The sequence below is a fragment of the Heterocephalus glaber genome, unplaced genomic scaffold (genome assembly GCF_053883595.1).
Source record: "Heterocephalus glaber isolate CG9 unplaced genomic scaffold, H.glaber_assembly_v1.0 deba00001564, whole genome shotgun sequence".
In the NCBI taxonomy this organism is placed as follows: Eukaryota; Metazoa; Chordata; class Mammalia; order Rodentia; family Bathyergidae; genus Heterocephalus; species Heterocephalus glaber.
Window position 1 is genome coordinate 11,292,534 of NW_028258351.1, and position 13,279 is coordinate 11,305,812.

The 13,279-nt window shown below is 43.9% G+C and overlaps 1 protein-coding gene across 1 annotated transcript; it reads right to left on the reverse strand.

Annotated features, from left to right (window-relative positions):
• Window positions 1–8,642: 8,642 nt before the first annotated feature.
• On the reverse strand, window positions 8,643–13,193 carry Abhd15 (abhydrolase domain containing 15). The gene is made up of 2 exons (XM_004857057.4): window positions 12,210–13,193; window positions 8,643–10,195 (listed from the first exon to the last, which is right to left on the reverse strand). The coding sequence occupies exons 1-2, from the start codon at window positions 13,070–13,072 to the stop codon at window positions 9,670–9,672; spliced, it is 1,389 nt and encodes a 462-aa protein (XP_004857114.1). The 5' UTR covers window positions 13,073–13,193; the 3' UTR covers window positions 8,643–9,669.
• Window positions 13,194–13,279: the final 86 nt, after the last annotated feature.

Below are 13,279 nucleotides of genomic sequence, written 5' to 3' on the forward strand. Positions count from 1 at the left end.
TAATGAAAAGTGTGTACTCTTTGCTTTTGCATGGCTTGGCTTAGTATCCAAGGTATATTAGAGCCACTTGAAAGCATGAAGACCAGTTATATGGGAACAGGTTTCTCTCGGTGGCACATTTTACTTTTCCTTAACACTCAAATACGTTGTCTAAGCATGAACATTATTACTATAAATTGCACATGGTCATAGAATGAATTATGTAATTTAAAAGGATACAGCTGCCTATTGTTTGCAGTTTCTGACTGGTCTGTGTGACCATTTGGCACATAATCAAAAAAACCCTGAGGGGTGTTAGAACCCTTCTTAACCCTTTTTTGGGGGTCATAAACCGGTGTGTTTAGTTTACCAAGATGTTGGCTGCCTCTGGTGGATTGCCAGAGAAGCTGTCTTTTGGTGCCCATTCCAAATGTGCTATTGTGCTTCCTCGCATTTCATACTATCAAAGAAACCACCACCCCTTCTTCCTAACAGCATTTTTTGCCTTTTACTTCACATTAAATGGGAATTGTGCCTACTTAGAGTATCCCTGCAATTAATTACATGTGTCCCAAAATTATCCAAGCTAGAGACACAGGGAAGAAAACATGTTTAAAAACAAAAAGTTACTTGAGGCCAGTTATTTGACAAGGTATTTTAGCACATTATCTTGACACTATATAATGAGGCTATTAGGAGTTCCAAGTGGTTTCATAGAGTAAAATCAAAGTGAAGAGGGATGTGTGGGGTTTCTATTAGGAGATAATTTTGTTCTTATTTACCTTTCCTTTTATGATCCTTCTCTGCTAGTTTAGACAGGTTAATTCTCCAAATTTTTTTTAACTTTTTAGGAAAATTTTTACAAAAGTAATGGTCTGATGTAAATAACATTTTAAAGTATAGCGCACATAACTTCCCCAGACTGTTCCAACCTGATCATTTGTAAATGCTTTAGAGTTTTTTTAATTAACACCTGTGTTGCTAAATCTTATTTATGTAAGTCTGCTAAAGTTTTTAACCCACTTAAGATTTAAACATTTAAATAATGGATGGGTTACTATAAGCAATTTAGCTTCCAGAACCCCCTTGTTTTAGTACATGAAAAAGCCTAATGCTCATTAATGAGGTTGGAGAGACTATGAGAAATATGTATAGTGTATATTTTAAAACAGCTTTGCTTGTATTGTGAAGATTTAAAAACAAACTTGAGATTTTTAACGTAACTATTAACACAGTTTTAACATAAGTTATCCCACTGGGTTTAAGAGCATCTTGAATGTATAATCCTTTTTGTAACCCAGGTTGGTTTCTGCTTTTACCAGTCATCCAAACATTATTTATATTTTTAGTTTTAAGTACTCATTTTCCTTTGTTATCCTCAAACAGCATGATTTATTTTGCACATGTAGAAATTTTTAAAAGGAAAAAAATTAATACGTCATTTATCTGGTTCTTCACTTCTCTTTCCTACTAACTACTTCTTTAAAGGCCATATCACTCCATTTGCATTATTTCTGCAAATGCCAGGGTTGGTTTTTATTTTTATTTTTGCTATTTACCTTTAAAAAAAGAAAATGCTTCAGTCAATTGCTTTTTTATTTAAAAAAGAAAAAGAAAAAAGAAAAGAAAAAAGCTGTAACCTTATCATTTCTGAGTAGACCATTGAGAGATGAATGCACACCTGTCATAGCCCAGGACCAGCTTTGGTAGCTGAAGGGAATATTTTAACTAAGCAAGATGTTCTTTTCTGAAAGTGGTATATACTATCCACAATCTGTTTCAGTTATTCCCATGAATCAGGGGTCCAGATAAAATGAAGGTTATCAGCTAACTGATATGTTATCATTGAGGTTCATCAATGAATTTGTACATTTCTAGTTCCCTTTGGTGAAGGGAAAAATGATTTTGCAAGACCTAGATTTTGGCTTGGTTTCTTGCCTCCTTTTTTGGCAGCCTTCATCTTCTCATCTTCCAAAGCACTTGAGCCTGTAGGGTTTTCATAGTGGACGAAGGACTTGTGGTCTTTTAAAGCTGGGACTGATTTGTGTGTGTATGTGTGTGTGTGAGAGAGATTATCATGTTGAAAGTGTGGTAGTGTTCTACCACTTTACTGGTGACTAATTTTAAACATACACAGTCCTTTCAATTTTTGGACCAAACACGCCCACGGTGGAGGCTTATCAAGGGTTGCAATGGGAAAGAAGCCTCGCCCTCACTGTCAGCACCAGCTGGTAAAGGTGACTGTACAGATGTGCATTTTCCTTTTGGTAGTAATGGTCCACAGCACTAACTGGTAAGGCTTATTGTACAGTATATTGTCAGTATTCTTCTGGTTCAGCATACCTTATAGTTCATATATAACCTGTATTAATTGTATAGATTGTGCATTTAAAGCTGTTACCAAGTTGTCAGAACATAAGAGCGAAAACAAGGTCATATGTAATATTTTGTTTGTAAGTATCCTTTGTATCATAGCAAAGGAAATGTTTAAAAAAATCAACTGTAATAAAGTAATTTTAGTACACAGAGTGTCTGCTCAGTTTTTTAAAGCAATTTTATTCCCATAAAGATATATTTTAGTGTAGCAACCATTAAGTAATTATTGAACCTCAGGCACAGTGCTAGATAATACAAAAATGAGTATGATATGGGTAAAAGGGTACTCTACCAATTACCTCAGCTTTGCTCTGTCCAGAGAGTAAAGTGGCCTGTTGTCTTCTAAGTGAGAGGATTCTTCTTTTGGTTCTGTTTGGTGCAGGACCTTAAGTTTCATTCCTTTGTTGTAATCTGTATAACTGTAACCCGTCCCATACAGGGACACAATTCTCTTAAAAATCATCACGTACATACATTTATTGAGACAAGGTCTCGCTGTATAACCCAGACCTTCCAAATTGTGATCCTTCTACCCTAGGCTCCCAAGTGCAAGGATTACAGGTGTGTACCACCATGCTCAGCAAAAATTGTCACATTTTAGCCTTATGGGGAACAGCAGACATCTAATCCAGTCTTGTTGTTTAAAAACAGTTTGGGTGACATTTTTTGTTGAAAGACTAATTCAGGGGAGGAAATGTCCATGGGTGCTAGTCTATTTTTTTAATTCAAAAAAATTACTTTTAAGTATGCATGAGTCTGTATCAAACACTACCAGAACCTCAGGAATAGTAGACAAGATCTCTACTACTGAACTATACTCGAAGCCTGTAAGTATCTTTTTTTTTTTTTTGTACCAGGGATTGAACTTGTGACCTTGACGTAAGTATCATTTTAAAAAGTATAGTTTACCTACCATATTGAAGACTTAGAAAAATTGCAGATTTTTAAATCAGCATGCTAGTATGGAGCCATTGTGACATTAACATTTATATAGTGTGTTAATTTGCCTGGTTCAAACAACTGGCAGAACCAAAATTAGACCCCACGTCTCCTATCTGGTATTTTCTATGTATCCCCCTGAATTTGGAGGAAATCATTAAGAGTTTAAAATACAAAATTCTCTTTCTGGTTTAGTCCCAAATTGGACTCTACACATTACATTGGGGTTAAAGACTTTGGGTTATGCTTAGAAGTTAAAACTATACTGACTATAAAAAAATTTTTGAATATAAATAACCATAATGGTGAGCTACCTCCACAGTACCAGTGCTATTGCCTGCATCTCCGTGATGTTCCATAACTACCATCTTCCTATATATGTCTTGGCAATTAATGACTTTACCATAATTGCTTTTTTTTTTTTTAGACAGTCTAGCTTTATACTGAAGGCTGGTCTCAAACTCAAAGTGATCCTCCTGCCTCAGCCTCCTGAGTGCTGGGATTACAGGTGTGCACCACCACGCCCGGCTCTATACTTGTTCTTAAGGAATAAAAAGTGACAAACCTCCTGAGGGTATTCAAGGTTTGCAGAGAATGCAGTAAATAGTTTTGGAAGGTGCTTTTTATAGATCATACATTCCCCCCCCCCCCCGGTGGAGTTGTGCACTCTACCAGATCTAAAGAGAAAATCTTACTATCATCTCTGATTTGTTAGAAAAGGGCATGTGATGTGTGGCATAAAGAACATTGGTTAGGGATCTGGGTTAGCCCCATCACTACTAATTGTGAGATCTTGAAAGTCACATTGTCTTGGACCTTATCTATAAGAAATAAGAATATCAGGCCGGAGATTTAGCTCAGTGGTTTTGGCACCTGCTGTGCAAGTGCAAGGACCCAAGTTCGATCCCTGGTACCAAAAAAAAGAAAAAGAAAAAAATAACATAGTTTTGGGGCTGGGGATTTAGCTTAGTGGTCCTGGCTGCTGCCTTGCAAGCACAAGGTCCTGAGTTCAATCCCCAGAACAATATATATATATATATAGTTTTGGCTAAAACAAATAGACCAGTGTAAAACCTATTCATTGTAACATAAAAGTGCAGGAGGGCAATAGAGTCTGCCCTCAACTGGGCAACCCAGGCAGGACCCAACTTGTAAGTCTCAAAGGTGCTGCAGTTCCAGGCCTTTTCCACCTATGCAGTAGAATTAACTGGAATTTCTTGGCCTTGTAAGAAATGGGAGTCTGATCTGAAACCAGATGCCACTACATCGTAGAGGTCTTTAGGCTCTCATTGAAGAATTAAATAATTTTAGAGAATGGTTTCTTCATGCTTCTACTATTTCATTATATCCTTATACATGAAGGACTATACACACTTTAAATCTTTTCATATGGAACAAGGAATAACTCCCAGGGTTGTTGAAGTCACAGATGAAATAGAAAATAGAACCCACATCTCCAAGTTAGTACCTCAGTACTCTACCCTACACTACAAACACCAGTTGCCCACCAAAAAATTTCTATGGCTAGACTAGAAGATCAGGGAATTTTGACCCTGTTGAGAAATTACTAGCTCAGAGCAGGAGGCCTGGTTGTTGATTAGACAGAGCTGCCCCTGGTTAGTGTTAAACAAAGCTAAATCTACACAAGTGAGGCAATGACCAATGAATGGAAAATGCAGGGAGGCTCTGATAAACTCAATAGGTAAGCATGGCTCAGTACACAGAGGATTTCAAAAGACAAACAGCACATATTTATTTCTAGATATTTATACATTCTGGTGTTGCAGGGAGACTACAAGTTATGCAGTATTTACAGAGGAAAATAAATTAGAGAAATGTTTGTTTAACCACAGTGATAAACATTAGGGTGAGATACTGCTTTATTTTAGGGAAAGGGTGGAGGGGTGAGAAACATTTTATATATATTCATATCATTCATTGTTTGAAGTTTTGTTTTACCTTCAAAGTTTTAGCTCCTCTTGGGCACTTATAACCAGAGGGTAGGACCTGGTAGCTCAGTGGTTCTGCCGCCTGCCTCGCAAGTGCAAGGACCCAAGTTTGATCCCCGGTACCAAAAAAAAAAAATCTTATAACCAGAGGGTAGTTACTGGATATCTTTAGTTATTATATCTGGTCACATTCGCAGGATTGTTTTCATTAAAATCTTCATCATCTCCTAACTCCCAGTATCCTGGTCAAGTCTATGGTCACTAGATAATCAAATCTAAAAACGAACCAGAAGTCTTTACAACCCTCTAAGCTTATTAGCATTATTTCAATTCACAGATTCTCATATGGGAAGAGGCTATCTGATCCAACCCACTTTCATCTCTTAGCACTCCTCCATGATAGGTGCCAAGGGGTAGCCTAGCTTGAATATTCCACTGATGTGCAACTTGTTCCCTGAGACATTTATCCTAAATGGGCACTCTGGCACCCTAGGTGCATAACTTCCGAAGCCTTCCTAAAGGCAATCTGCATATTATGATAGCTTCTGAAAATTTCTGATTTCACCCTTTCTGGCTTGACTGTAGAATCACAAATACTCTTTACTGGCATTGTTACAAAGTTATACCAATGTGGACATGCGCATCTGCTTGTTTAAATAGGGAGAGGAATTCATGCTGAAGTTCATTTCTATAGGAAGATACCCTGGCATTACTAACAAAGGATATCGTGGTTTGGATGAAAGATGAGCACAGAGGACTTTCTGATGCTGAGGTGGTTTTGAGGTTATATATAAAGCCAAGATGACACTTCCTGTGTCAAGACTTCTAACAGTATCCAACTCTTAGAAACAATGTCTTCATTCAAAACATAATGTCTTCTCAAAGAGAGAATTTGGGGCTTTGTTTAACAGTAAAACCACTCTTGGAACCTATTTATAAATATATAAAACACTCAGTCTTTATGGAAGTTAAATTATAGCTTACCACATTCTTGACACCAAAGGTGAGAACATAGTAGAGTTCAAAGAAACACTCAGAGGCAGTTATTTGTTTCCTGTATTCTGATGCAGTGTAGAAACAGAGGACTCTAGTTCTGAGATAATGAAGGTGTTTATAAATAATGAAGAGACCAAAAGGAAGGCAAGAAAGTAATGTGGCCTCAGAAGATCACTAAAGTCCCGCCTTGTGAAAACTCGGACTCAATAGTACTTGTTAGGGGTTAATTTTGTTTTGCTTCCTCAAACTCAGAACTTGCGATTTTGTTGAAGGGACCATCCCTTCTCAGAATAATGTGCCTGAGGGCTGGGGATGTAGCTCAGTGGTTCTGCCGCCTGCCTCACAAGTGCAAGGACCCAAGTTCGATCCCCGGTACCAAAAAAAAAGATTGTTAAAGAATAATGTGCCTGGCTCTCTTCCAGCTCCTTTCATGATTAGCTGTTTACCAGAATGGAGCCAATTTAGCTAAAGGACAGGGTCACCCAAATTTTGAAAAGGAACTACACTTCCTTTGCAAAAATAAGCTTTGCAGGCCTTATCTTCAGGCAGTGATGAGCAAGTAACAGAGCTTCTTGTGACAGAGAGTGAGCACGTGTGGTACAAAGGTCATGGAAGAGAAATGTTTTAGGATGTAGGTGTTGGAGCTCAGGGCCCAAGGGAATTAATGGCCTGAACTAAAGCTGTTCTGCCATTCCTCTAAGAACTCTTAAGACTACTGTAACTGCAGGGCTCTGAATGTAGCTCAGTGGGAGAGCTCTTTCCTAGCATATGCAAGGCCCTGGATTCCATCCCTAGCACCGCAAAAGAAAAAAACCCTGTAACTCCAAAATACATATATTGCCCTTCCGGGAAAACTTTCTTTCCTATAAAAAGGGAAAAGAAGGGCCGGGGATTTAGCTCAGTGGTTTTGACGCCTGCTGTGCAAGCACAAGGACCCAAGTTTGATCCCCGGTACCAAAAAAAAAGAAGGGAAAAGAATACCAACTACCATTTCTCTAGAAGTTATTCTTTTAAGAAACCAGAGTCCTGTGGTATCTGGTCAAGAGAAACTACCATGATTTTTGCCATTAGGAATGCGTTAAGCCTTAGCCTGGGTAACTTAGTGACTTAGAGAGGCTTTGTCTCAAAATAAAAAATAAAAGGAGAGCTGGGGATATAGTTCAGTGTGAAGGCCCTGGTTTCAATTCCCAGTACCACCAAAAACAAAGCACTGGACTGCTTCCCATTTTGCGGTCCTGAATGATCCAAGGGCATATGGGACTTTAGGACATTAATTAACTAAAATCCCCACTGAACAAGATGAGGGTGGGTAGGGGTGGGATGGCCAGATGTCAGTAATTGTCCCTTACCAAGACTTAAACAGAGGCTGAGGCTCACCAGCCATAGAACAGCTTCTTTAGAATTCAGTTCCTTCTATTTCTCCTGCCCAGAAATGGTGAAAGAACATTAGAAGAGAAATGTGAAGGAGGAGGAGCAAAAAGGAAGGAGATAATTTTTTTCACAACAGGATAATATGCCTTAGACAACTGAGTGTTGTCTGTATTTCAGTTTAGATTACTGGAGTTAGTTCAGGGTTTTTCTTTTGTTTTGTTTTTTAGCTAAAAGAATGAGACTGGGGCCAGGCATTGAGCTCAATGTCGCCACGCCTGCCTCACAAGCGCAAGGTCCTAAGTTCGATCCCTCGTACCAAAAAAAAAAAATGAGACCGCAGCAAGACCATCTGAATCTGAACTCATGGCACCAGGAACACCTCAACCCAAGACTCAAGGTGTGCCTTTTGGTATAAACGTCTTTTTAAAACTGGTTTGCTGGGGCCAAGGATTTACCTCAGTGGTTCCGCTGCCTGCCTCGCAAGCACAAGGACCCAAGTTTGATCCCCGGTACCAAAAAGTGATAATAAAATAAAATTGCTTTGATGTTTGTGAGGTCAAAACAGGTGCTCTCTTGGGGGCCACACCTGCCTCGCAAGAGCAAGTCCCTGAGTTCAATCCAGGGTACTGGAAAAAAACAAAACCAAAACCAGGTGCCCGCTTTCTCACTGATGAATTAAAAATTCTGGGCTGAGAATATAGCTTTGTGGTACAGCACTTACTTAGCATGGACAAGGCCCTGGCTTTAATCTCAGCACCAAAATAAATAAATAAAACTTTAGGGCAAGCCTTATTAAATTTTTGAATATGGAACCAGATCTCTCATTGTCAAAAAAAAAAAAAAAAAGGAAGAATTTAATGTCCCAAACCAAACCAGAATATGTAGACCAATCTGTACTCTATGCCTTATTTCACTCTTGTCTTCAGCATTATTGTCATAGTACCAAATACCCACATAGCCCCTGGTCAGATCCAGAAAGACTTTCCACCTTGACATGGATGGCCTTTTGAATAACCGAGGAGACAAAGCATTGTAATGTGAAACATCCATTTATCACTGAGTGAGTGCTACTCAACCTCTTGGTGCTGTTTCCTCTGGTCCCAGATGTCTGTCCTGGCTCTGGAAAGGAAGAGGCTAGGGGCATCATAAAAGGGAATAAGAAACCCTGAGTTATGAGGTTTGTACTTCTTAATGACTTAGAGAAAACCCACATTTCAGGAGAAAAAGTAGCTCTCGCTGGGCTTCTCTGGAGGAATCCCTTGAAATGGAACAAGAGGGAACATCTACTTGAGAACCTGGCTACTTGAGCCAGTGTCTAACAGAGCCCTTAGACTGTGGGTGAGAGCAGTTCCTGTTTCTAAAATCCCTTGGGGTCCCTCCAGTGAGGCTTGAGGGCCTAGGCTAGAATCCCAGATCAGCCCCATTCTCAGTTGAGATTGACAGAGCTCCTCTTAGAGAATGGATCTTCGTGCCAAAGGCCAGGCTTCCTCATTCTCACCCTTGCCAGCCCTTCCTGCTCTGCTGCTTTTTCAGACTCAGGCAACTCCAGGAGCCTGGGTCCACAGCTGCTGGTGCATTAAGTCAGAGCAGAGCCACAACCACAGAGCACATGAGGGAAGTGGGATTGAGACATAAACATCCTGTCCTTTCTACATCAAGTGGCTCCAGCTCAAGAATCAGTCACTGCGTTATTTATGTGGGACAGAACAGCCAAATGACATGCATAAACTCATTTTCCCTGTAGTCGTGGCTAGGAAGAAAGCATTTTTCTCCTGAGTCCATGGACTTAAAAGGTGTCATTCTTTGGCTTATGTAGTTTTTGGCAGGAGACAGTGACCAGGGATAATTAGGATGAGCAGGAATGTGTTCGACAGAGCCTGGATGGGAGTTCCACTCAGGTGGGGAGGGTGGGTTTGCAGGTAGCTCCATCTCTTTCCACAAACCAGTTTAAGAGACGGAGCAGAATCAGAAGCAAAACACTGGAGCTGCCCCATCCAGTCCCCATTATCTTTTGGGGATTCCATATCCCTGAAAGACCAAGGGCTTCTCCTGCCAGGTCTCACCTTGTATATGATCGCTTCCAGCTAAAGATCTCTTCCAGATTGGATGAGGGAGAGACCTCCCGCTTCTGCAGAATTCCCCAACGGCGGCAGCCTCCCAGGAATGAGGTCCGGTGCCTGCTCAGCCCTTTCATCCTCTCTTCCATTCGGAAGAACTCAGTTAAGGCTCTGAAGGACTCTAAGATGACCTCGTGGCTCCAGGCTGGCAAGGGCTCCTGGCGCAGGAAACCACAGTGGCCTCCATGGCGACTGAGCAGCAGGAAGAAGTAAGGGTTGCTGTGGAAGAGTTCAGTAGGCAGAGTGTGGTCTGGGGGCCCACTCACAGGGTCATCAGCGCTGCAGATGCATAGCACGGGCACAGCTGCCTCATCCACATCCCGGAGCGGGTCATTTCGATCCCAGTAGGTGTCCCAGCTGATGGGAAAACTCTTGGTGTGGCAGAAGAGGGTCTCCTCAAACTCTCGAAGGGAGCGGCTCTTGAACAGCTTGCTGGTATCCACTGTGTCCTCCAGGGCTGTGGCATACCTGGAAGCAGGAGTTGAATGGGGCAGGTAGGAGAGAGAGAAGAATCAGAAAACCAGTGATAGCAGAAGTTTCAGAGGAGCAAGCAGCCCACTAGCCAGATTCTCATCACTGAGGCTTTTTGGTCGTATGGCCCTTTTAAATCTTCCATGCCATGGCAATCAGATTTTGCATAAAATGCAGCTCTCCAGGGAAATGGGAAGATCTGGCCACACAGGCTGACATTCCTTCCCGGGTTATAGTACCATCAGCCCTGTCATACACAGCATTAGCTGTCTAGCCCTAGGGGCAGCATTGATTTGCAGCTTCTGATCTACAGGGACAGCTCCCCTCCTGACTGCAGCTTCTCACTCTTCCCAGGGAACTTGCTAAGAGCTATCACCTCCTGAACCCTTCCCCACTCCCAGAAATCACTGGAGCTACCCTATCCCGTTATGCTAGTTGTTTTTATGTTTTTATGCTAATATGCTGTTCTGGTGATGACAAATGAGTTGTGACCTTGATCGGGTGTACCTCGGGCAGGTATTCCTAGACAGTGTTGTGTGGAAAGCAATCAGGAGTGTAATTAATTTACATGGAGCATTTCCAAATAGGGGAGCAACTGCTGTGGGAAACAGGAGTATCTTTGCTATTCCCAGCTCCCTGAAGAGGGCCTATCACCCTAATAGAGAGGCCAGGATGGGCAGCTCAGTCCTTTGGGTGGGATAATCTAGCCAGCCTCAGCCAGATGAATTTAATATATGTCACTTGTAGATACTGAAAGACAGCTCCCCCAAGTTTTTAACCACAAAATTCCATGGGAATGGCAGTTTCTAAAGGCACAAGTTTCCTCTCCACTTCTTCTTTTTTTTTTTTTTTTTTTGGTACCAGGGATCGAACTCGGTCCTTGTGCTTGCGAGACAGGCGGAGGAACCACTGAGCTAAATCCCTGGCCCTTCCTCTCCACTTCTAGTTGGTGCTCAGATCCGAACTGGTGGTGGTCATTTTGGGGTGGAAACTGTGACAATTAAGCTGGATGAGAGCACCTTGTCCCTGGACTGTGCCAGCCCTCTGGGTTGCCATGGCAGAGCTTCAGGTTGTTGTTCAGCTCAGGATTTGACCTTCTCAAAATAGGAAGCAAACTGGCGCAAGGAAAAAGCATCACAATTGCCACCAATTATTGCGCACCTATCCAAGGCCAGCCCTTCACCTTCATTTTTCATTTAATGATCAGAACCAGTTTGGGGAGGTGGCTATTATTAATTCTATTTAACTGAAGGAGAAAGTGAGTCTTAAAGGGGTTGGCTAACTACTGGAAATTCAGCAGTTACTTAGACCCAAGCAGGTCTAAGCTCATACCCCAGGTCTTCCTCCTGCCTCATCCTCTATTCATAATGCATTTGACTTCATCCTGCCATCTCAGTTGGGGTGTTACTCAGGACTTCTCAGTGGGAAAGTCTTACTTGTCACCCTGGCAGTAAAATGTTCTCCTTCTGGAGATTAAAATAAAAATATGCTTAAATATTTTTAAAATATTAAGTTAAATGTTGAATACATGTGCAGGATATTTGCCAGGTCAAAAGAATTTTTAATAAGTCAAATGCTGCCCTATTTCCGATCCCTGTCATTTCCTGGCTCTGAGATTGTAAGTAAATATTCTAGACAGATAATGGACTGCAATTGCTTCCACAGTCCTCTTTGCTGACCTGCTGAGCTACAGACTAAGTGGTAAATGTCAGGTGACACCTCTGCTGTTGGCAGGCCAGGCTCTCAGGTTGCTAGGAAACCTGAGGACAAGATGGAGCCCCGGGGTGGGAATCCCTCTAGCACAGTGATGCTGGCTGAAGCCATGAGGCTACTGTGGCTTTGAAACTTGTTTTCTTGGTTCTGACTAGTATATGAGGTTTGAAAAGCTTTGCAAAACGTGTGAGAACTGCCCAAACTGGCCCACACCTGTTTGTTTTCATAGCAGGCAGGCAGGGCTGTTTTCCAGGCCAGTCTGAGGACTCCCTGCCCATCTTGGGCCTCAGTTACCCACCTGCTGAGGGCGATCTTCTGGTACAGCAGAAAGCCTCGCTCATAAGGCCAAGGCAGGCCGGCCTCAAACCACTCGCGGCAGCGCAGCACGGGCGAGATGCAGGCGGCACCCGTCATGTAACTGGAGGAGCCGCATTCGCCCAGGTAGGACAGCAGCAGCGCGGAGCCTGAGCCCTCGCTCACGGCGAAGAGCGGGGCCGCAGGGTGTCGGAAGCGAATGTAGGTGACCGCCTCTTTAAGGTCCGACGGGTCCCCAAAAGGCTGCAGCCGAGGGCTGACCAGAGGGCAGCCGTGGTGGCCACGGCGGTGGAAGATGACCGGGTAGTAGCCGCGCTCCAGGGCGAGCAAGCAAAGGCCGAGAACGTTGCGGGTGAGGCGCCCCCATGCGTTGGGGATCACCAGCAGCACCGCCGGGAGGCCCCCAGCGCTGGTGACCCGGCGACCCCGGGCGCAAGGTCCTACGACCCAGTCCAGGGCCACCAGCCCATCGTCTGCCAACTGCAAGTACTCCCGGGCCAGCTCAGGCCCCGGCGCGACGGGAAGGACGAAGTGGCAGAGGGTCTGCAGGTGGGGCCCGGAGAGCCAGGGCCGAGGTCCAGGCTCCAGCGCCGCCGAGCGTCGAAGGGCGCGCAGCAGGCACTGGGCCAGCGCCGACGGCTTACAGAGGAGGCTGCAACCGCCGGGCAGCGACTCACGCCGGTCGCTGAACTGATCCTCGGGGCCTCCCCCGTCCACCTCGTCGTTCTGGATCAGGGCTCCGGGCTGGGTCCTCGCTCCGACTGTGCGCACGAGTCTGGGGACGAGCAGGAGGAGCAAGGCGAGGGCGCCCAGGAACAGCGCGAGGGCGGCGCCCCACAGCGGCATGGCTCTGCCCAGAGACCCCGGCGAGCTTCGGGCGGCGGCTCCAGACCCCCTCGGCGAGCTCCCCGCTCAGCTCGCAGCTCCGCCCGGCCACGGCTGCCGCCCAGGGCCCTCCGCGCGGGCGGGCGGGCGCGCTCGGGATTGGTCACGGGCCCACAGAGGCAGCCAGTTCGGGTCGAGCTCCCCTCGCCCGCCCCCTACTCCCGCCCG

Coding starts and splice junctions, on each gene's coding strand:
- Abhd15 (XM_004857057.4), bottom strand. CDS start 13,072: ATGCCGCTGTGGGGCGCCGCCCTCGCGCTGTTCCTGGGCGCCCTCGCC. Junction 10,196..12,209: donor CAGAAGATCGCCCTCAGCAG/GTGGGTAACTGA, acceptor TCCTGCTTCCAG/GTATGCCACAGCCCTGGAGG.